The sequence below is a fragment of the Labrus bergylta genome, chromosome 24, assembly GCF_963930695.1.
Source record: "Labrus bergylta chromosome 24, fLabBer1.1, whole genome shotgun sequence".
NCBI lineage: Eukaryota > Metazoa > Chordata > Actinopteri > Labriformes > Labridae > Labrus > Labrus bergylta.
The window spans coordinates 9,471,036-9,495,432 of record NC_089218.1 but is presented as its reverse complement, the minus strand read 5'-3'; the positions used below and the strand labels follow the sequence as shown (position 1 = coordinate 9,495,432).

The window sequence follows — 24,397 nt, the reverse complement described above, 5'->3', positions numbered from 1 at the left end:
AAGAAGCGAGAGGTCGTCAGAGCATGAATACCCATCTGAAGTTTGAGGGGGGAAGAAAGTGTTTATAGAATCATTTGTTATTTCAACACTATTTCCACTGAATAATGTTTCCATTTGGGTAGATAATAGTGTTCACAAACTTTCTACAACTACTGATCTGTCTCTCTGTGCCGGTAAAGGGCAGACATGGACAGATAGACACGGGTATCCTAACACATCCTGAGACTACATTGCTTCTGATGCCATTACTCTCTTAACCGAATGAAAAACAATGCGGGTAAACATATTTATGCAATTGATACGCTCTTTCAGTTTCAATAAATTGGGTTTGCCAAGCTATGCATTCATTTTTCATTAGTGCTTCTGTCTTGTCATATAATTTATACACTGGCTTGCCATATCCTATGTACTGTACAGCAAAGCAAAACGCCTTTAGAGAGGTGTGTGTAGGAGGGTTGATTTCATGTTGTTAGCCTTTGATATCATCTAAAAATCCCTAAATTGAGTGGGACGTACATGTAAGGGAAGGTTTAGAGAATCGTATCTTTAATGTCTGTCCAAATATGACATTTTTGGCCATTTTAAGGGGCCGGTTGTGTAGAAATACTTAGGAATACAATACGCTGCTTTTTTTCCCATTTGATGTCATGAACAAGATTATAATCACGCAAAAGCTGGCCATTAAAATGGCAATGACAGAGTGCCCAAGATTATACCTTATATTCAGGTCTGTTTTGTAATCTGTGTTTCCATTATGTTCATTTCATAGGGGATCTCGAATCCACCTTACACCATTTGTGCTCTACTGAACAAGTGAATGCCTAGTCTGGGCCTGCAGCCAGCATCATGCCAAGTTACAAGCAGACCCTCAACTCAACCCTCGTGTTAGTATCAGAGTGACGGCGACTCCTCTCTCCTCTGAGGTTTGCATACACAGGAAGAGCTTATCCTCTTAATAAATAAACCTGGAACCTAAAATCACAGGAACACAGGAGGGATCACTGCTGCACTGCTCTGCACTCCCCTCCCCTCTTCTCCGTCAGAGAGGGATTATCCCTTTCACTTAGCGCACGCCGCTAATTTCTCCTGCCAGGTTCAACTCCCAGAATGCACCAGGGAGATTGGCTGTCTCTGCTTCTTTCTCCTTCTTTCTCCCCTCTCCTCACTGCCAGTCTTTCTACCCGGCTCCCTGACTTGTTTTATCTCCTGGCTGGTGGGAAACACAAACCCTGGTGTTTCTTTCTCCTCATCCTCTTCTTTGATGATGTTTTACGAATTCACTTGGCAGACTACAGAACCAGATTCCTGCGAGTCAAGGATGCATACGTGTGCAGAAAAAACAAGATTAAGGTGCATACCTCTCGTAAAACAGGTGTTGTCAGTGCCTAACAGGTTGAGTTTTCCCTTTTCTTACCTGATTCAAGCCTCATTTTATGCCCTACAATACCACTGGATACAGGTATTTAGCACCAATGAAATTGAGAAGGGGGTTTTATTCACAGAAACATTTTCTGTTTCTGCTTCTCACATGATAAGCCTTCAGAGGCAAGGAAAGCATAAAGTGGAGTATTTCACTTAAGGATATATCAGCCACAGAAGTCTGACTTTCTTTAAAATGCCTGCTAAACTTCTGCTGCTATTTATTCCAAAGCGAACATTTGGTAAAATGCATTTAGACTTTGGTTTTCAGGCATTGGAAATAAATGTTTAGAAATAATCAAACTTTATGCTGATGATCGTGTTTGCTTTTGTATCCTTCTGTTTTATAACCAACTAAAAACTCCTCACAGGGGCTTTAACTATTTTCAGATTGTAAAAAATAATCACAGAAGGTGACAGAAGGTCAAGAGTTAGTGTTAGTGCACAGAGGTCAACAGTGTTATAAAGGAAATAGAGCGACAAGGACACTTATCATCCATGACAATTCGACTGAGTGTCCCATCAACCCCAAGGCACTATGGGAAATTACATCACTGCTCAGGAAGTGCAAGCACCATCCATTTAACCTCAGCCACAAACACAACTTTCAATTAATGGCTGTATGAGTACACTTAAAAGTCAGACCTCTCGTAGAACTGACGCAGTACTGGTTAATCAAGGAGACACGGCAATGCTGTTCACACCATCAAGCCTGCATCTTTTCTTCTCCTCTCACATATACGTATTTGTATCCTCTGAGTGTTTACTCAGCGCTGTCTCTCACCTTCAGATAATTCTCACACCCTGATGATGAATGCCGCACATTGGACTGTAAATCGTATAAGCCAGAGAATATATATGGAAGGTTTCATGTTTTTCATGCTCACTCAGCAAGTTCAGCTTTGAAGGCAAATTGCAAGAGTAAGTGCAGATAGCAAAGAAGAACATATTGAAACTTCCAATCGAAAACTATGGTAATGTTTAACTTGGCCTGAAATCAGTGCTGTAGCTGCTATAGAGGACACTTAAACATTGTTGGTTTAAGGAGCCTTTCGTGCATTTACGACTAAACCAAATACTTTTTATTTTGAGCAACAGTTTAAGTATTAGTAGATGAAATGGATATATTAAAAGCAGCTTAAATAATACTTTCATCAGTAACTTGTAGCTCAAGATAGCAAAGTGTAAATCCATGAGTGTGTTGCTATTACAAGAGACAAAAATGGAGGCCAAAAGCAAAGCTAGCTAACTCCAGATAAATGCTAATGTGTAAACAAGCAATTGTTTGTCAAGTATTCTGAGATACAGTTAATCATTTTGAGGTTGATTATATGTCGATTTCAAGCTTGTTTCTGCTGCCCCCAAGTGGCCAACCAGGTATGAGTTTTTGAAGTAACGATTTTTACCAGAATGAAATGATTTTTAACATCAGAAATACATGCATGGCATTGTGTTCAATGCATTAAGCTATCATTTAGTTTATCATTTCTATGCAACTATATTCAGCAGTGAACATATGAAGTAGATAAACTGCGGTAAAATTCAACTAAAAATGTTTTTTTGGTACAGTAAAAGAGGGTTTGCACCTAAATCAGTCAAATATCCTGCCAACCGCCCTGCCTAATAGACCAAAATACACCCATGTTTCCAGCAACTACACTGTGCCTTTTTCTTTTCTTTTTTTTTCCGTATGTGGTATTTTGATGTTTAAAATGACAGGATTGAATCAGACTGTGAATGAAATAGCGCTGTTTCCGTCCTACTTCCCCAGTGTCACCCATGGCTGACCTGGCTTTTTTTTTTATTATTATCTCCTACCCCTTTAAGAAGCTTCCTTTCTCTTTGCCCCTTTTTTTCTTTCTGTCGCTCCCTCTCTTTGTAAACCTCTGTAGGTGAACGCATCAGGCATCACAAGTGTTGCTGTCGTCAACGCCGCCGTTATCCCGTCTCTCCCTGGCTCACCGCGGCTGCTGAGCTGTTTGTTTAGGAATCTGGGCCCGAAAATTGTATTCCATCGACCATGCTCGCTATCAACACACAATTATCTGGGTTAATCATGTGGAACTGTGGCAAATTCACCTGGGGCTCAGGAACTAATGACATTCGCGTCTGGCCCTGCTTTAGTGAAATGGCCCCAGCACCTGCAGCAGGAACACGGAGATTGCCAAAGAAAATTTGGTCTCATTTCGTCCTCCTCAACCACCCCCCCCACCCCCACCCATCACCCACACATCCTCCACTTTCTAACCACCCTTCCCCCAATCCAATCTCTCTGTCTCTCTTCCCATTTTCATCCCACTTCTCCCTTAAATTTGCAAATCTTTCCCCCATTATTCCTCCTTTTTTTTTTTTTTTGTTTCTCTTGCACCTTGTAGTCCTGGGGAACGAAGGACACCGACATCCGCAGATTCATCACACCCAATCACAACATCAGGGGGCGAACGTCAAGTCTTCACGCCTCTTGTATAATCACTGTATTTCCAGCTCTGCTACCTGCGTAACACCTGAGCAGTAGACGGCGGGGAAGTGAGGAGGTGATATAGAAGAGGAAGATGATATCTCGCGATGAATTCGTGACTTTGGTTCCGGACAGACAGCGACTCGTGTTCTCGCTGTATAATTAAGAAAGTGATTGAGTGCAGTCAGCAGGGTGTTGATGCTCTTTCTCCATCACACTTTCCCTCCCTTGCTCTCTTTGTCTTTCTCACACACACACACACACACATTCAATCACACACACCACAGAGTCATTTCAACTTAGAGGAAGTGGAGAAGCTCAATGCTCATAATTATACATCAATACAAACATATGTTTCCCAATCACAGATGCCATCCATGTGTGAAATGGGTGTCACACCGTTGGAGGTCTCATTATTTGTGAAGTGTGCGCGTGTCTCAACACTTTGGCTACCACCCACACCGGCCACAGTGACGATGTGATATACCTCCCCTGCTGGTAATCTCAAGCAGGGCTTTTGCATGCCGAGCGTACTGTACACCGAGCTCTATTTCCAACATCCCATATTCAATTCAAGGTGTGAACGAATCCCTTGTTCCTTTGGGGAATGCGTTGGTCATTGTCACTGGATTCATCATTCAACTGGTCAGCAGCAGAATGAGCTGTTCATCCGGGAGGGAGGGGGGGGGGGGGTTCACACCCATTGTGCTCATCAGTTGTCTTTTGGTGAGGAATAAATGACAATTGTGGTAGTGTTATCACACAGAGTCACACTTTGAGTGTTGGCTACGCACAGAGCAGTCAGCCTGACTCAAAGGACGTGGACTCCCGAGCTCTCCCGCTGGGTTACTACAGCATCCTTTCATTGAGATATGCACAGTCAAAGATTCTGATGTCAGGTTTGGAAATGTCTTTGCTGAAGTCTTTGGAAACAATACAGCCTCGAGGCCCTTTAAGTTCTAAATGCAGATTTGTGTTTAGCCACAACAGCAATGGCTTACAAGTGGTCCTCTGCTACCCTCTGCTCAGACTTAATGTGAGGCAAATATTAGGAGCTGGACGATTGCACGGGGGTGAAAAATTGCCAAAAGCAGAATGAACTGAAGTGAAAACGTATCAACCTGAGTATACAATTTGAACTTATCCAGAGGCAATATGAACCTGCCTTTTTAAAAATGCACCAAGACAAGAGGGAAAAGCAAAGGCAAAGACAATATCAAAAAGAAGTTGACTTCTCAATGGATTCTGAGGTCAGTCAGAGATGGACGTCCCACAGAAACCCACATACAAGCACGTTACACCAGAGAAGACCATTGCTAGCTTAAAGCTATCACATGTAGAGTTGGTACACTTACACGTGGGATGAATTAACAGACGTTTTGAATGGTTTTAAGTAAAAAAGCTTAAAGACAGAAGGAGCCAATGGTTGGCTTGTTTTATCTATCTTTGATTATGAAGATTAACCGTAAAACAGGGCGCTCAACATCAAGATCTAGCAATACAATCAGAGTTGTCCTGTGCGGGTATTGGGTGTTGAAGTAACATTTCATATCCCTACATTTTGAACAATGAGCTAGCACACAGTTCTGTGTCATCATTGGGTTTGTTTCTGTGTTTGAATATTCTCACATTTTACACTTTGTCCTAGCGGTTTTGTTGGAACTTAACAGACAAAAAAAAATACTTCTTAGCCAGACTTGCAACCCAACCCTTCTTTCTTCCTGTCTTTGTGCCCAACTTGCTGCGATACAGCTCATATTGCTGACCACATGTAGAGGGTCTGGACTGGAGTTTAAAAAAAAAGCATCTTGTGGCCATTTGTTGCAACCAACACCCATTTAAGTAGCTCCTTCATTTAGCTTTAAATATCCCCCGTCTGCCACCCAAATATACACAGATGTGTTTGCATTCAGACGCATTTCTGTGCCCAGAAATATATTCGAGGCCATAATCATCGGGCTAATTGAAAAATGTTCACTAAAATAATCAAATTTAAAGCTTAAGAGAGCATTCAAGCCCACATGAGAAGCAGGGCAAACACACAAACACACAGGGAGCGTGTCTTGTTGCGCTGGAGTCCGTGACATGGTTTAACAGTCTCACAGGATCCATAAAACGCCCCCGAAGGCTTCATATAATCTCTCTTTTTTTCCCCCTCTGCTTAATAGGAGATAATACAAGCGCACACCCTGATGAATCAATATGCAACAGCAGCTTTAGTTTGATAATTAATACCAGTGTCGGAAATAGATTTGTGATTTGGCAGGGCAGGTCTGATATGACTCGGGTCTCCCCTTTCGCTCTTCCTCTCCGCAGTCAAAGTCTCGTTCCACTCTGCATCCACATCCCATTGAACTAATCTCATTCAGTTTTTTTTTTTTAATTTCAATAGCGCTAATTCTTTGACTAAAGCCTGTTATCTCATTAAAAGGCCCCGCGATGGGATTCGATGGCATCCTGACATCTGTATTCATTCCCCCTCCGAAATGAGTCCTGACACAAATTTAATGAAAAAACAGTCAGAACAGTGGAGATTAGACGTCATGCCAAGTGTCTCTGAAGGATTCAAGAAGGGGTGGGGGGAATCATCTTTTTAGTTTTGGTTTCATTTTTGGAAAGGTGGATTAGCACTGTTCCTTTAGCGGCTGTTGAGGTCTGTTAGCCTAGCTCTCACTCGCTTGTTTTGACTCTGTTACACTCCAACTTTAAGTCGCATTGAGATATTGAGGCGTGCTACGAGTTCCCTGATTGTCTTTTCAAGAATAACTGCTACACTTAGAGAAGTATTCAATATCAGAAAAAGTATGAACACAGCGAAGCGAGACAAAAAAGAAGCACCCCTGGCCCTCTGTAGATAAACCAAGACGCTAGACAGCTAAGCTAATGTAGGAAGTGGATTCCCTCTTCGATGTGCAACCACCAAACTCCCTCATCTCCTGCCTCCTCCCTTTTCCCACCAACCTCCTCCTCCCCATTCGCCGCCATCGCCCTCGTCAAAAGCCTGTGTCGGTTGTGGTGCTGATAATTCCCTCTGTTTGAAAAAAAAAAAAAGAGAGAGATGAAAGCGCTCATGGATGAAAGAAACTTGGATTTAATCTTTCTCGCCGTCTTCCGCTCTCTCTCTCTCCTCCAGTACACGGTGTTGATCATTTTCTTTCAGGGGGGGGGGGGGGGAGAGGGGGTAGGATGGGGGGGGGGGGGGGGTAAAGAAGAAGACGAGAAAATAGAAAAACAGCAGAAAGCCCATTTGGAGCCACGAGGACCAGGTGAGAGAAGGTGGAGGACTGGTTCAATAGAATCAGTTTACCCTCTCTGAATGTACACACAGTGACCTGATGGAAAAGTGGCCCCGAGGAGGAGAGGGGGCAAAGATAAAGAAAAGCCATCGTTTTTTTCCTCCCGTGTCTCATTTGGCCCCCGCTATGATAAGGCCTTCAGCTCTCAGGTATCTGTAGTCACAAGGTAAGAGGCCTGTCATAAAGCGGAGATAGAGAGAATGGAGAGAGCAGACGGGCTCGGAGGAGGAAGAGGAGGAGTGAAGACAGGCTGTAAGAGGGATATTCACCTCGCTGTTTTAAGTAAGACAAAGAATTAAACGCTCAAATTGAATCCCGTTTGTCAGACATGGCGAGTCTGAGCTCGGCTAAAAGAGCCACTCAGAGGCATCCACACAATAGCTACTTCTAATACCTTGCATACATAAAAAAAAAAAAAAAAAAGCTTCAGTTGGCAAGCTTTTAAAATAAAAACGCAGACGTCTGACGGAATTAAATCAGTAGTGGGGCTGGTGTATTTGCACGGCCATATTGGAGGGAAACTGTGAGAGTGAGCCGCAGCCTGAACAACGATTGGTTTGACCGTGAAGGTTTCTGAAGGTTCCTGGACAAAAGTCTTTACATTCAACCGAAATCATCAACTGTCAAAGTGTGATTGTAAATTCACCTTTCATTTGTTATGGACACTATTACTGTATGAAGGTAACCCCCCCCCCCCCTCGATCACAGCCGTTCACCTCACTACCTGCAAAGCCTTGAAGGATTCTCTAACTCCTACTGTACTCCAGGAGTCAGGGAGCACAGTGCCAGGCCACACACCTCATTACCCGCCACTGGCTGCTCCGAGAAGATGAAAAAGGCGGGAGGGAGAATCCACCCAGAGACCGACAGGAGGAGAGGGAGGAGAGGGAGGAGGATCTGAGCACAGACACAGAGAGCGAGCCACCTGCAACTCAGAATTACTTAAACCGAGAAAATGAATACGAGGAATAACAGAAGAAGAGCAAGACAGAGGTAGATTCTTTGTTTTTTTACACCCTGAGAACAGACTCTACCTTTAATCGCACAGAGTAAGGATATCTATGTATATATGAAGTTAAAAATCACGACATTGATGTTGCTTTTTAAGACAGCAAACCAACCTGCTGCACACACGACGTCATTCTGTCATTCATGGACAGATGTTGGAGAATTGTTTATTCTTGCTGCTTTTTCTCCGTATATTCAATCTGCTCACTAATCAACAATAAAAGAATCCGAGCCTCTAACTGAGAGCTGCCAAACATGCAGTTTCACCAGGCATTCTTTTTTTTTTTTACATTTCCTTACAAATCTTTTATATCAGAGCTTTTAAAGCTTGATAAATATGACGAACGGGCGTTCTCTCCTGGACTGTTTGTTGAATTTTTGTAAAGCGCATCGTTGGCCCGAGGACACCAGCATCCTTCCAGGAGGGGATACGCAGGGATAATAACAGGGTGTGGGTGTGCTTTTTTTTTTTTTTTTTTTCTGTGTATTTCATAGCCCGCAGCTCCCCAGCCCCTCTCTGCCAGCCGGGGGAAAGAGAGCCCATATGGCAGCCAAGCGTGGCTCGGGCCAGCACGGGCTCATATGTATGGAAAACAAGGTCTGCGGAGGGAAGTCACGGGGGGTCATTCTAGTCAGAGAGGCAGCCCCGGGTCCTGGTGCAGGTTAGAAGGTCTTGGTTCAGGAGAAGAGGCTAATTTCTTCTACTTGGCTGAGCAAAGGCCTGAATAATTGCGCCCCCTGGGTTGGCCTGTGGGTAATGTGGAGGTAGAGCGGAGCGTACCAACATGAGAGCGAACAGGGGGAGCAAGAGGGAAGAAAAGGTGCTGTACAGCTGTTACAGGCTGCTAAATACACGTAGAAGTCCTCTACATTGTGGAATCATTTAATGATATAAAACACATACATTGACTTATTATTTGCAGGGGTGGTGAAGTTCAAAAGGAGACATTTGAAGTCGGCTTCTTGGACTTTTAAAAACTTTGTTGGACATTTTCTCCTCTGCTGATAATTTATATAAGATGCAACCCATCAATAACAAAAATAAAAGCTACTTACAGCCTTAAGGCTTCGCACTAGTTTGCACATCCAAAGCATGCATAAATACAGAAATTCAAACTAAAGTACAGGTAAAGATTTGACTTGAACTTTCTGCTCCTTGTCTTTGTTAAACGCATTAAAAAGTCAATGAGATTTGGTGTATTGAAGTTGCTTCTTCTTCAGGTGTCTCTGTTGCCGCTGCTGTAATTGCTGTGGACATTTCTATCTCCTGCAGACAAAGAGCTGCAGTGATGATGTGATGTAAAGCCTATAGAGCTCGTGTGGAGAGTATATAAAGAATGTGAGCTCAGGCTGGACGTTTGGTAATGAATCTGCCACCGTGCTGCTCTGCCAGATTGAAAGCAGGCGATATGACTGGATCTCCTGGCGTTCGTGCGAAAATAAAGAGCGCCCTTTTAAACCCCGGGACTGCGTGTGGCGCTCGCCGTGTGACGAGGGAGAGGAGGTGACACGAGTTTAACCACGGTGAAGGCCGGGGGAAGTGAATGTGACACGCTCAGGTGTAATTACACTCGCCTGGTTCACGGCGGAGATGAAGAGGAGCGGGGATGAAGAGGCATCAGACATGAAGACTTGCTGATGAGCTCTCTCTCTGTCTCTCTCTCTCTCTCTCTTTTTGCTCACCCCTTTTGTCACCATCACATCAAGGTCTCACTTCTGTCTGCCTTTTCCAATTATCAAGGTGTGACTCCGGGCCCCCACAAGCCCCTCCCCCTTCTCATATAATGTTTCAGAACTCGGCAAAAAAAAATCATTTTCTTTTGTTTGCTGAAATAATTATCACTTACAAATTTCTCCTCCATAATCTGACACGAGCAACTGCAGCTTTGCATTTCTGCTCTGATGTAGTTGGACAATCCTGATCTTAGAGCAACACTGCCCTCTAGTGGCCGTTTGATGTTTTACATACACTGAAACACAAAATGGATTATGACAGTCTAATTTATTATTATCTCCACCCTGCTGAGCCAATATTTCAGACCTGATGTTCAGATGACAGGCAGACATCTTTTCTACTCGTTTGTCTGCATTGGTTCATCAATTATAATCAAAGCAGAGCGAGATTATTGGACGATTCATTACAGCGGGATCACTTTCATAGATTAAAAATCATTTCTGCACTGATAAAGGAACAGTAGAGGTGCGACAAAAAAAAATGACACAGCTTTACATTGCTGTGCTGATTCCTGGGATTGATTATTTTTTGGGCTTTATATGCCTCCCTTTAGAGACAGGACAGTGGACAGAGTCAGAAACCGGGGCGAGAGAGAAGGACATGAACCCAGGCCGCCCACCTGGCCTCTGCATACGGGCCACACACGCCAACCACTAGGCCACCGGCGCCCCTACCCAATATACATTTTGAGTGAAGAGCTCTCTAAACAGATTCCCTGCCAGTCCGACTCACTCCTAAATGAATGTTATGTGACTGGCAATTAAATGGCCAAAGAAGAAGAAGAAGAAGAAGACAGCGGGACAATGTGAGACAGTTGTGAAAAGTGAAGCTAACACTAAACTATAGAGAATAAACATGTGAACCCTGCAATTTACCTTTTTATATTCTTCAGTCAATCAGATCCTGTGATGCATCATTTTATGATTGTCTCTGCCAATCAATTTCACCTGAGAAAGAAAAAAACCCAGAGAGGAGGAGATAGTGGATTAGTGTTGTTAGACGCTCCGCTGTCTCTTAAAGAAACAAGCTTCCCCTGATGCTGTAAGGCAGAAATATTCCTGCCTTTAACATCACTGCCCCAGAACACCGACTTTTTATTGGACAATCTCCTCATCTTTGAAGTCTAACCCTGTGTGCCATTTTCCCCCACGTGTGTAACTTCCTTTTTTGTATTTTGCAAGAGAAGCCCGACATGTCCAATACATCTTTCTAAATACATCTCACCACAAAAGAAATGGCAGTTTCAATAGCTAATGTCAGCGTATATATTTATTTTGAATGAATTTGAAGCAGGTAAACCTAACAGAAGTCAGAAAACCTTTAAATAGTGTAAAAAAGAAAAGGTCAGACACAAAGCTTAAAACAGGCTAATGATTTAAAGGGTTTATATCTTGTAAACAGTCAAACATCAGCTTCTGGAGCTTCTGGAGCGTTCTGGTTTTTCTCTCTCCGTACCTCCTGAATCATCCGACCAATGAGGAGTGAGAGCAGACCGGCCAGCAGGCAGGAGAAGACGGCCACAGGAGCGAGGAGGAAAGAAGGGCCGAGCTGGATGCTGAGGTGGAAGGAGGGACAGGAGGAGAGTCTCTGATGGAGGACAAACTGCTCCAGAGTGTCCAAAACCTGGACCCACATCAGGTACATGACCACCACGGCCAGCAGACACACACCTGACACACAGGACGACACACCTTTAGTTCATTCATTATGACCTTTTTCTTCGTTATGTCCTTCAGTATAATCTGTTTCTTTGTTCTTGCTTTGCCCCCAGTGCTTTTGTTAAAGTCTCTCTTAAATAAAGAATGAAATATGGAACGTAATGCCTCCTGTAGCATGTTCTGTAAACACGTCTCTTTCTGCATGTGTAAGTTATGAGAGTTACAATGTATGTCAAAGTGCTCCCGTCTTACTACTGCCTAATATTTCCTGAAAGCGAGGCTTCAAACAGACGGTGAGAATCACACAAACAACACCTGCGTTCACTCATGAACAAAAACGTCCCTAAAACGATCATCAATTGAAGAGAAATGCTGACATATGATGTTTCATTTCTTAATTTTAACTCTCAGCATGATGACATGATCCTTACCGCCGCTCAGCTGTAAAGCCCCGCCCATTTTATAGAGCTTGTGATTGGCCAGTGGTCCCGCACAGATGACTGCAAATCCACCAATAAAGACCGACACGGAGCCTGCAACCAGGAAGATGCTCCAGAACGTCCTGAAAACTGGAATATAGAAGGAAAAAAAAAAGAATAAAGATCTTAACGCTCTGAAAAGGATTAAATCATCATTTTAATAAGAAAATGACCAACCAATAGCAGAGGGGTGTTCGAACGGCTCCGTTGGCTCCGCCCCCGATGGTTCATAAACAGGAAATGGGAAGAGGAAAGCAGCCTTGCAGAGCCTGGATGACGGCTGATTGGCTGAAGAGAAAGAGGCAGTCATGACGCGTTGTTTGTCAGACTTTGATGCATCTGATCAGTTTGACAGACGTAAAAGATTCTCACAGATCCAGAGGTCCCACGTTGAAAAGTCCTCGGATTCAGCCATGAAGGAGCAGCGCCAGAACAGACCCTCGTGGAAGATCCTCACTCCGCCTAAAGCCTGATGAGTCAGCAAAACACAGGAAATGAAAATGTTCAATCCAGAATCAAGGAAACTACAACTTTTTGGTTCTGACTTTAAAGTTTCATATTATGTCGCTGGAGTTTTTGCCTTTATTCGATAGGAGAGTGGATAGAGTAGGAAACCGGGGCGAGAGAAAGAGCGGGAAACGAGCCACAGGTCAGACCTGAACCCGGGCCATCCACCTGGAGGAACACATCCTCCACACATGGAGGGGGGTGACCTAACCACTAGGCCATCTGCGACCCGGGTACATTATTTTTATGTCGTTTTTCATCGAGCAGCTGGCTGATTATCAAAGTGTCTGTGTTACATTTGGCACAGGACTGACTTGTGCATTTATGAAGTAAGACTGTATTTGTTGACAAACTGTCTTTTCTAAAATGTGGAAATCAAGTGATAATCATGATCACCTTCTAAACGACGCAAAACAGGGAGAATACATTTAATCACCACAAGAGGGAGACATAAACCTCAGGAAGAAGAGGAACATTAGAAATACACAATTTCTAAAACCTCATTTTACAATGAAGTAAAAACATTTCAACTGAAGTTTGACCGGACAAACAGTGTGCAGACTTATTTCCTTCATTCTGCAGGTAGTGCATGTCTCTCCCTGCACCTGTATGCATTTTACCTGCACGTGTGACCACACTAAATATCTCTTTTGTGCTCTAATAATTACACAAAGGTTGGAGGAGCTTGGCTTGAGATTTGTAGTGTAAAACAAAATAACTGCTTACAGCATTATCCATATTTATTCTCAACTTAAAACACTCGTCATTTTTCTTTGCCCTTCACTGATTTCCTCCACTTCTCCTCGTTACTTTGACTAAACTTCAGGGTAGTTCACTCCTTTCATTTCATTTCTTTGGTTGTGTTTAACATCCTTTTTTACCCTTTGGCGGATACAAAGAACAAAAAGTTGCAGGAAGAAGAGAAAAGCTATAAACCGGCCTTTGGTACAATTTAGTTCCTAATATTAATCATATTGAAGTAGGTCGGGCCCTCTAAAAGCATAGACTGTAAATATTACTGGACGAACCCTGACCCGTCTGTGACATAGGCAGAAAATGAGTCCAATCGACGGCCGCATCCATATTGGATTTGCAGTCTCAACCTAACTTCGGATCAACCTAGCGACAGCAGTAAGGCGGGACCGGCGGGACTTAGCTCCGCCCATTCAGCTCGACGTTAGCAGTCCACTTGACAGCATAGCTAACAGCTAGGCTGCTATCATCAACTATTCCTGCTCGTCCTGAGAAAACTCTACAAACAGTAAGTTAACATTTAACTTTTATACAACACAGTTAAAACGAATTATATTCAACCCAAATATTTAATTAAAGTCTTAAAACTACACTTTTTTAAATATACAATTATGTTTATGAGTTATTTGTTAGAGAAGTTAGACTTTGTCAGTGTTAGCAGAGAAATACATGAACAAAGTTTTATCCATAAACTGTAAATAAATATGAGACATCCAGAAGAAATCAATATTACAAAGCATACAGTTCATGTTACTGTTCTGACAAAAAGAGGAATGTCTGTGTTTTATATTTACTGATGTCAACAGCGATGTGGGTGAACATGACAATTGAAAAATAATTATTTAGTATTTATTATAAGACATTTGTTTTCTATAGAACCTGTGAAGTCATGGAGTCTGTGAACAGTGTCAGCTTCACACCAACAACTTTAAGTATTAGAAAAAATAGTATTTAAGACTGGCATCTATTATGATGAGCTGCAGCTACCTTGTTCAATATTATTCCTGCAGATGAGGCTCATAACAAAAAAACAGCCTGAGCTGTCACATGTAGTTAACTGTACATTTCGTCTTGTCTGAGGCATTAATTGAACACCTTTGTATTTCTCCTATAGACACAGTGTGGATTATTGGTGACTGGTCCGTCGAGGTGCCCAGAGAGCTGCAGAGACAGAGGAAGAAACCTGAGCTTCAACAACATCTGCATTTGTTGGTTCTTCTGGGGTGGACTTCGGTTGCTTCTCTTCAACAGCTCGCTGTGAGGGAGGTCTCCCCCGGATGGCCTGAGTGATGTCACCCACAGGCTGAGAGCTGAGACGGGTTTTAAGCCTTTTGACAAACCGTTACACCGCGCCCACCTGTCAAGCTGGTCAGCTACACGCCTTATTGTGAATAACTCTTATCCTTCATCAAAACATTCATCCCCCCGTACAGTGTGTGTCCATCGAGACATGAGCTAATCACACCTATTTGTTTGTTTTGTACCAGGCTGTAAACATGTTCATCTCTGCTGTAAAAACAGACTTTTTTAATGTTGTTTTTCAGATTAAATAAATATTTCTATATAAATGCACTCCTTTATGTCTACTTATGAGTATACATTTCAGATTAATGCTCAACTCAATAGCTTAGGGAAGGAAGTCTACTTTTACACAACTTCTTATTCTTTTGATAAATACTAATGTAGTTCATTTCTGAAAGTGGGATGGAACAGAGTCATTGCAAAATGATGACCTTAAACACAGCCCCATTCTTAAATCAAGATACATCGAGAGTAAATAAGATCAATAACTGGTGAATAAAAACACAGTTAAAAATGATTTAGAAATGTAGTCTTCCCAGATCAATATCACATAATATCAACTTCTCCCATCTAAACTGGACAAAGGGTTTTAAAATGGGAAGAAAATAGTTTGATTGCAAGTTGTTTGGAGGAGATCTAGTTTTATTTGAACAGCATGAATACAGTCTTCCAAGGTGCAAACCCTCCTCCTCCTCCTCCTGAAGCTTGTGGAGCTCGTTGATGTACTGCTGTCTTATCTGCTGGACATCTTCTCTCAGCAGAACTTCAACTGTTGAAATGTCATTCTGAAGAAGCTCGAGCATGTGACATGGATCCAGGAGAACATGGACTTTTAGTGAGAGGTCTTCAGGATGACAAAGAAAGAGAGAAAAAAATCAGTTATTCATTAAATCATTTTTTTGTTCTCATCTATTTTTCTGTATTCATCTGTGTGTAAGAGTACATTTATAAATTCAACAGTGTACTACCCAGACAACAAAGGTACAGTATTCAGGTAATCAACATCTATTCAAAGTTAAGAAGATAAACATTATTGTAATCGTGCTGTTTTCAGCTCTCTCACTCACAATGATATTCTACATCAAATTGTCTCAGATTTTGTGAGGAAAAATTAAGCAGTTTATTGAGGATAGTACTTCATCTTAACATGAAACAAATATAACCTGAATTATTTAAATCATTAACAGGTCCCAACTCTCTGTGCTTCAGTATTCTTCAAACTATTTCTTATACTTTATATCTATGTGCTTTATATCTTATTTTCATTCCATATGTTATTTATATTTTATATTTCTACAGCTATATTCTGTGTATGAGTTCAGTGAAAATTAATATGGTTATTAATATAGTTCTTAATGGTTACAGATGCTCTTACAAAGTGCATTTTATTTAATTTGTTAACAGTTTGTACAAATCTTAAGACACTACATCAACCATGTAACATTAATGTCATCCTCTATAACCTACACAGCACATTAGGTTCAGTTCAGTTTTTGTTACTGACGGATAATTACTACACAAAGTTTGTTTTTTAATGTCCACATTTACGTGGAGTATAACATTCATCATAACGTCAGATAACCATAATTACAGTCTGTGGTTAACCACAGAGGTGAACCTTTAGCCTCTAACATCACACAAACTCATTATTTTCAACAACAACATCTTAACAAACATTTCTAAACCATTGACCGTAAATAATGAGCTACACAGTTAGTCGACTGGTTTACAAGCTAACGCTAAACAAGCTAGGTCCGTAAATATAAACACATGAGTAAGCAGTAAATATAACACTACTATATCACTTACCGAAGAAAACTGAAGCATCAACTTGTTGGATGGTCTGTTAACCGCACAGCAAGCCATGTATGTTGTCAGATATGTGTTAAACAAACTCTCCAAACGAAGTAAGAAAGAGGAGAAATCAGACGGATCAAGCTGTTAGCCTCCTGACCTGCTGACCTCACAGACCGATGCAGCGCGCAGAGCTGTCAATCAAATCTGACACAACCAAATATGGGCATAGTCGTTTTCCTTAATAGAATAAAATCCGATGAGTTATAAAAAAATTCACCCCCCCCACAGTGTGAGGAGAAGGGGCCGTCAACTTCTCAGATACATCTCGTTTTTTGAACGAGGCTGTAAACATGTTGATTCCTGTGGTAAAAACGGGCTTTTTTGGCTGTGGGCTTATGGCACTTCCGGCGCTTCTGCAGCCAGCCTCAAGCGGAACCTCGAGGAACTGCAGTTTTTTGTACTTCCGCATAGGCTTCATTTTTCGAGACCGGAGGTTGCCCCTTGTCTAAAAGGGGTCGCTGACCTGTTTTTAGGGGGTCGTGGATGTGTGCCTGAAAAAGAAGCTGTTAAGAATCAGTTACACTTCACACTGGACAAGCCCACAGTAGTTTCACTTGTGTTGCTGCTTTGATTTATTTCACCTGACTAAGGGCTGCAGCAGAGGAAATGTGTTCCTTTTCATGCACTGCCCCCCGCTGGTCATTCTGGATGACACCCTTACAGTTGTGTTTTGACATTTTGATGTCACCAGTGGCATGTTCAACTTTAAAAGTTCATCATTTATTGGATTATAACTTTAATTATTCCTCTCAACCTACAGAGAAAAATCTGAGGACTCCAAATGTAAGTGTTACTTTCATCACTGTGGCCAAATTATTGTTCGCCTTACCTTTTGTTTTCTCTCCATAATAATAATCACTTTAATTGTATTCTGCTTGGATTCATTTCTACAACTCTACTTCCTCTTTTAAAGCGATCTACTCAAATAAATACCTCACTGCTGCTCTTCCCCTTTTTAAGACCACTTCCTCCGAAGCTTCCCTTATTGGTGTTGCATGTCTCTGCCGCCAGCAGCCAGTACTCGGTCCCACAGGAGAGCAGCGTGAACAGAAACCCCGCCGCGCCGAAGAACAACGCCAAGAAGAGGAGCGCCTTCAGCCTCTCAGCCGGAGTCATGACACAGCCTGTAAAAGCTCCCTGAACACACTGACGTGGACAGTTTCACTCGTCTGCAGCCATATTCTCTCTACACTGATGCAAACTTCAAATGCAATGACAGGTCTGACATTTAAGATGCAGATAACGTGACCCGGGAGTGAGAAACACACGCCTGTGGACAGCACTGACCACTGACGTGAAAATAACTCCTGGCCTCATGTATGAAGGGATACAGTTACAGGGGCTTTTCACTCACACTAAAATAACATTAAGGCATTGATGGTATTTCCTCAAACCCAAATTTAAACATGTAGAAGCACAGCACATAGACTTTATAAAAAGATGGACGACACAGACAGTTCCCTTAAAGTGAAGCCAGAACGTTTGGAGATTACTTTTGAACAGATGGGAGACTCCAGATACATGTCTTCTCAAACGTGGCCTTAACATTAAAGCTCACCATGCTGATGTTCACTTTTCAAAAAATGTTTGTTTTAATGAGTTAGCCGATGCTAAACACAAGGGACATATAATGACATTATTTGACAGCTCTGTTCACAAATGCAGCTCCTGTGTGTGAGGGATTCACAAAGTAGAGGAGAACCGTCAAAGTAAAAGAGCCACTAAACTTCCACATTTCGAGAGCGTCTGCTCAAAAACGACACAAGAATGTGTTCTGCTGTGGGCTGTACCGACCTGAGGAGTCTTTGACACATGCTGTGTAAATTAAATGCGTGATCTGGTTTAGGAAAGTTGCAAATACTGTGGCTCAACCAACCCATCTTTACAAGCAGACTCTAGAGGGACGGGGGATGGTATTTTGGCTTCACTTTGGTACAACAGGAGGGGGTGGAGATGTGTTGTCCATATTTATACATAAACACATGGTTCAATGTGAAGAGAAAAATACATCACAACTGTAGAAATATCTCCGTGGCATTTATTGGAATGCCGGCATTGAAATCCAGATTTGGTCAAGCCCGAGGCTGTCCAGTAGAACTGAGATCTAGGCAACAGTGATGGTCCAACAACAGTCATTCAAACTGCATGTTCATATATTAATACTACTTTTTGTTTTTTTTTCTAATAGAACGGTCCTGAAAAGATTAATACACGTTGAAAAAAAAAAAAAAAAAAAAGTAAGGAAAAGTGGGAAATATTTATTTGAACAGATTCAGATTTTTTTTTTTTTTTAAATGCCTGACGTGTTTTTAACGATCTACGTTCAAATAAATATTTCTTCATGGGACATTTCAAAACACAGAAAAGGAAATCAAGAACGGTCTGAATGTCTTGTCATTGATTTTTTTTGCACCTTAATGCTAAAAAAAAAAAAAAAAATGCTTTGTGGAAAATGATCTAGCTAAGAGCTTCCCGCTTTTTTAAACAACCATTATTTTTTTTAGAGTACATAACATATGGCAAGAAGAACCCTCCCCCCCAATATACACAGAGCAGTGCGTTACAGGACTCCTGATGATAAATGACATATTACAACCCTGTGAGGAGATTAGAAGTACATTAACGAGGCACGCAGAAATCAAAGAGTTATCACCTATTATGAACCTATTGCAGTAAACATTTTATGTAGAGGATCCTTTGGGCTGAGTCACCTCTTCTTTTTTTTTTTTCCCTCCAGGACATTTGCTGCTGCTTCTTCTTCTTTTTTTTTTTTTTTTTGGCAGTTTGTTTGGTCCGCTGTCGCTTTATTTTTCGAATGACGAGTGTGACAGGAGCATCCGTGCAAAGGCTCATGGGACTTCCACAGCATGTGAGGTCTCGCCACGCCTCGGACAGCACCCCCTAAGACATAACTCCGAAGACGGGGTTGTGGCGACAGATGCTCGGGCCGATCTCCTCGTAGTCTTTCTTGGTGTGGCACACTTGGTAGAACTCAGGCTGGAACAGAAATCACAGTTTTAGTGCGCCTCCGGTTTTGTCCAAAGACTGGCATTAAAAGAAGATTTCGGAGATATTCTGTGGTTTGTAAAAAGTTTCATTCAGGACGATTATGGGGTCATAGAGAAATTAAAAAATCAGTTCTGATATACTCACTGTAGATGCCAGCATCGACCCTCCGAACCAGACAGCGTACCTCTGCATGTGGTGAGTGATGACCTGCACGTCGATGGGCTTAGGCTACAAAAAAATATATAATAACTTGTCAATATTCTTGTAAAAAACTTTCTGCATGTGCCTTGTTTTGCAGATTTATCTACATCCTTCTACCCCGTCTCCTCACCTTCAGTTTGCCTCCGCTCAGCTCTTCGCTCATTTTCAGCCGGGCGTCCACCGTCCTCTTCAGGTCTCTCTGCAGGCGTCTGCCGAAGTCCCTGAACATGGTGGAGCCTCCGGAGAGCACGACGTTCTGCATGCAAGCACAACGAGGAAGGCTCATTAAAAACACATGCACACGCAAACAGAAACAGAAACACTGGACCAGCTGTGAAGTTGTCTGTGCGTTAATTCACCTTGTACAGCGGACGTCTGACATCGATGGGGCAGTTCTGGATGACCTCGTCCACCACCTCTGAGATCGGCTGGGTGAAGTCGGGGTTGGCAAACTGAAGGAGAAGAAAGGGGAAAAAAAAAACACTCAATATGTGCCTCGAGAATCAGCAGAATAGGACTATATTGTTAAGAGAAGAATACAACACACTAAATCTTCATGATTAACACCAAAACAAGGAAATAAAGTGTCATTTTGTCCATTAATTTATCCAGAATGTAATCTGACATCTTAACTTGATATCAAAGATTTAAGATTCAATATGATATATTACCTCAGGGTGGAAGAAGATCTCCGGCCCCAGGAAGCGCTCGTAGCCCACGTCGATGGTGAACTCCTTCTTGCTGATGGCGTTGATGCCCGTGTACTGCTTGATCCACTTGGAGCCGTCTGTGTCGTACTTGTTGAACTCTTTCACGAGGTCGGGACAGACGTAGCTGAAACGCTCCTAAAACAAACAACAACTATTACATCTTTGTTTTTTTTTTTTTTTTTGTTTTTTTACCTCTAGTGGCCACGCTGAGTAATGCATGACAGAGACTACAACAACCAGCATCATCTTTTAAAGAGCATCACTTCCTTTTTTTTTAAATTTTAAAATAGAACATGACACAAATGGTCTGAACTTCACTTCCCTGAACTGATCACAGTTTAGTTTCAGTGTATTTGGACTTTTTCAAACGTCTTTCTGGGTAAACATGATGAATTACTAAGGATTGTTAACAAGTAGTGAGCAGATATGAGTTTATACCAGCTTTTGATGTGTTGTTGTTAAACAGAGAAGCACACCCACCTTGACAGCTTTAGCCGTCTCCAGGGACTGCTCCGGAGGAATCCCCACCTCTCGCTCCCTCAGCAGCTGTTGGGTGAAGTACGTGATGTCCCGACCGGCGATGGGGATGTGCTTGATGCAGCTGCCGATGACGTACCCTTCAGCCTGGAAAACAAACCCAACTAGTTAAGGGAGAGGAGCACAAAGTAAAAAAGAAAAGAAAAGGGGTTCATGAATGAAACGACTCTTACCACAGGGATGACGTGCGTGACTCCGTCTCCGCTGTCGATCACAGTCCCCGTCAGCGTCCGCTCTCCAACTTGTCGGGACGTCCAGGATGCAGCCAGCGCCAGGACAGCCTGAGGAAGGAAAAAGAACATTTTTTAATTCAAATTTGTTGCAAAAAAAAAAACAAATCTAAGGTGTAAGCTGAGATCACAGTCAAGCAAATGTCACTCAATCGGTTCTGGGTTTTAGAAACAGAGGATGACGAGTGTGAGGGATTGAAATCAAGTGGAAAATGTCCAAATCCTCAAAGAAACTCTGACACACTTCCTGAATGTAAGAGTCAAAGCTAATTGCAAAGGTGAGCCAAAATCTGAGTGTAAATGTGTTTTGATCGGTTTAAGTTCAGTGAAATTCTATTCCCCGGAAGAGCATTTCATTTGGTGGGGGCGTTTCAGAAACGTACCTGAACAGCGATGTAGAGTCCGGGGACGTTGAAGGACTCGAACATGATCTCAGCCGTGTACTCCCTGTTCTCCGGTGTGTTGAGAGGAGGCTCCGTCTGTGGGGAGAGAATCAACAAAAAAAACAAAAACATAAACAACCTTTGAGACAGGATTCTAAAATGTGTTCAAGAAAACATCAAGAAATCCAACTCAAAGACAAGACTGAAGAGATCCTGCAAAACAGGTTTAAAACTGACCCGTCTAGCCTTCGTAATAAACTCGATAAATATGTTTCTTTATTTGTTAACTCATCATGAGATCTTCAGGATTCACAGATTCCAATTCAGAGGATTATCGAACTAACGCTCCCCTTTTTTCTCGACTGTTTTGATTACAACATTTGTCACTGTTGCAGCGGTAAGAGAGTGAATGTGTGGGACTACTTTGCGCATGACATGCCGAGGTAGTCGAAACACAAACCAGAGCAGCTAATAACCGAGTTCAGTAAATAGGGAATCAAGATCATCCTGTATTCACTATCATCAAACCTGAATGATATAGCAGGACTGACTTACCAGAAGAAAGTAATGGTCTTCAGGTTCTGCCCGCAGATACTTGAAGATGATCTGCTCCATGAATCTCTCCATCAGGTCCCAGTCCTCCACGATCCCGTGACGGATCGGCCACTGGAAGAGCCACAGGTGAACGGTGTGAGTGTCACTGTGAGCCACGAGGGCTGAACTCAAACTAACTCACCAACAGCGTCTGGGATTTCCTCTTACTTTTGTTGAATACGACGGTTTGTCGATGGCTTCGTCCCCGATGAAAAAGTCCAGGTCGTCGACGCCCCTCATCATCCTGCGCTGGGCCTGGTCTCCCACCTTTGCCGATTCTTTGATGGCGATACCTGAGGGTGGAAAAACCGGAGAATATGTTTGTCAGTTTCAGTGAAATATTGAGATGTTTCACTCAGACAGTTTATTCTTTATAATAATAACACATTTTATTTAAAGGGCGCCTTTCAAAGCACTCATGATCACCTTACAAAGCAGAGCTAAAAACAACAAAGTTACAAAACATAGATAAAATTAACATCAAACAGGCGAATGTACAGTGTATGAAATCATATCAGGTTATTCACAAAACAAAACCATCACAGACATGTGTGTTATGTTAAAATGAATGTACGGAGGCTGTCGTCTCAAGCGGGCGGCCCGGGTTCACATCCCACCTGTGGCCTCTTTCCCGCATGTCATCCCCCACTCTCTCTCTCTCTCTCTCTCCCTGATTACCGACTCTATCCACTGTCCCATCTCTCCATTAAAAAGGCACAAAAAGCCCAAAAAGAAATCTTTAAAATAAAAAAAAATGAATTCATGCTTCGACAATGTGTGTCACTCTTTTCAGATGCTCCTGCCCACAGACCTCAGATGTAAATTAGATGAAGGACTAACTCTGACCCAACAGGTGTGTTGTGCACGCCCCGTCAAAATAAAACAATGAACTAAACCAAACCGGGGGCCGAGAGGTCAATTCTTTCACACCCAGTTTAAAAGTCTATTTTTATAAAACTGTAACTGCTTCAACTATTACAGAGTGGCCTGTGTGAGATAAGGAAGTGGACCTGGAAGTCATATTGTGGTGAAAGGTGGAAGGGAAACTGATCACGTATTAGTCTGTTTAATGTCTACAAATCTTAATAAACAGAATGAAAACCTCTGATGACTGCATTATATCAAATTATATTTATTGTATAACATGCAGTCGTATTCACACTGACACACAAGGTCTGATAAACGGTGCAGAGCTAAATCCTGTGTGTTACTTACATGAAGGGATGATGAACTGTGGCTCAGTGTTTCCTGCATAACCCAGCTTTGTGTACCTAAAAACAAGAAATGATGAAACATACTGGCATATAGTTACGTCCTTGTTCATAAAAGTGTCAGTTTAAAACTTTAAACATGCACTTTAATCGTTAAACAACACATGAATGTGTCAAATGTTTTTCTTCTTTGAAGGCTTGTCCAGGAAGTAAGATTTAGCTCCAGCAGCTAACATCGGCTAAAAGCAATGATGAAGCATTATTCAGAATTAAAACTAACAAAACAAACCACGCAGTCGCTTTGGCTTGATTGTCGCGTTAGCCCCCAACTTTACAGATACTATTTTATGACAAAAAGGTCGATTTAGCTCGATAAGGCTGCACATTTCAGACGAGGAGCTACACGGGGCGTTAGCTTGAAGTTTGACAGTCAATGAAAGCCTTGCTAGTGCTAACAAGCTAGCTCCTGTTTTCGTTACTCACCCCGTGCCACAGTCAACAACACAAGCCGGTAGCCGACCAGCCATGCTCGCTCTCCTTTAATCTGTCTAAAAGGGAATATATCAGGCGCCCGATACGAGCAGATACCCAAAAAGTAACTGATTGAACTCGTAGCTGCCGGAGCGAGTAGCAGTCTCGGCCGATAGACGAACGCTTCCGGGTTTGAGGAGATTTCTTCTTGTGCAGAGTCAGCAGCTTCGAAGGCGCAACACCGCCCCCGCGTGGACAGATAGAACAGAACAGAACAGAACAGAACAGAACAGAACAGAACAGAACGGAACAGAATAGAACAGAATAGAACAGAATAGAACAGAATAGAATAGAATAGAACAGAACAGAACAGAATAGAACGGAACAGAATAGAATAGAATAGAACAGAACAGAACAGAATAGAACGGAACAGAATAGAATAGAATAGAACAGAACAGAACAGAATAGAACGGAACAGAATAGAACAGAATAGAACAGAACAGAACAGAACAGAATAGAACAGAACAGAACAGAACAGAACAGAATAGAATAGAACAGAATAGAATAGAATAGAACAGA

At 42.2% G+C, this 24,397-nt stretch overlaps 2 protein-coding genes across 2 annotated transcripts; both read right to left on the bottom strand.

Moving 5' to 3' along the window:
* Positions 1–11,284: 11,284 nt before the first annotated feature.
* LOC109984173 (transmembrane protein 182) lies at positions 11,285–17,888 on the bottom strand. Its single transcript, XM_020634207.3, has 5 exons — positions 17,406–17,888; positions 12,426–12,522; positions 12,231–12,341; positions 12,006–12,143; positions 11,285–11,586 (listed from the first exon to the last, which is right to left on the bottom strand). The coding sequence occupies exons 1-5, from the start codon at positions 17,586–17,588 to the stop codon at positions 11,318–11,320; spliced, it is 798 nt and encodes a 265-aa protein (XP_020489863.2). The 5' UTR covers positions 17,589–17,888; the 3' UTR covers positions 11,285–11,317.
* Positions 17,889–18,492: 604 nt separating this feature from the next.
* Positions 18,493–24,020, bottom strand: LOC109984191 (actin-related protein 3). The gene is made up of 12 exons (XM_020634229.3): positions 23,831–24,020; positions 23,352–23,407; positions 22,305–22,429; positions 22,098–22,208; positions 21,543–21,638; positions 21,103–21,210; positions 20,873–21,016; positions 20,354–20,527; positions 20,042–20,134; positions 19,813–19,938; positions 19,626–19,709; positions 18,493–19,469 (listed from the first exon to the last, which is right to left on the bottom strand). Exons 1-12 carry the CDS (start codon positions 23,872–23,874, stop codon positions 19,374–19,376), a joined length of 1,257 nt encoding a protein of 418 aa, XP_020489885.1. The 5' UTR covers positions 23,875–24,020; the 3' UTR covers positions 18,493–19,373.
* Positions 24,021–24,397: the final 377 nt, after the last annotated feature.

What these genes read in the sequence shown, in the direction of transcription:
- LOC109984173 (XM_020634207.3), bottom strand. Translation starts at nt 17,588, where the DNA reads ATGACTCCGGCTGAGAGGCTGAAGGCGCTCCTCTTCTTGGCGTTGTTC. An exon ending in AACGTGGGACCTCTGGATCT is followed by an intron (nt 12,342 to 12,425) that starts GTGAGAATCTTT and finishes CTTTCTCTTCAG; the next exon opens with CCAATCAGCCGTCATCCAGG. An exon ending in GGCTTTACAGCTGAGCGGCG is followed by an intron (nt 11,587 to 12,005) that starts GTAAGGATCATG and finishes CCTGTGTGTCAG; the next exon opens with GTGTGTGTCTGCTGGCCGTG.
- LOC109984191 (XM_020634229.3), bottom strand. Translation starts at nt 23,874, where the DNA reads ATGGCTGGTCGGCTACCGGCTTGTGTTGTTGACTGTGGCACGGG. An exon ending in AACCGTCGTATTCAACAAAA is followed by an intron (nt 22,209 to 22,304) that starts GTAAGAGGAAAT and finishes TGGCTCTTCCAG; the next exon opens with TGGCCGATCCGTCACGGGAT. An exon ending in TGAGCGGAGGCAAACTGAAG is followed by an intron (nt 19,710 to 19,812) that starts GTGAGGAGACGG and finishes ATTTTTTTGTAG; the next exon opens with CCTAAGCCCATCGACGTGCA.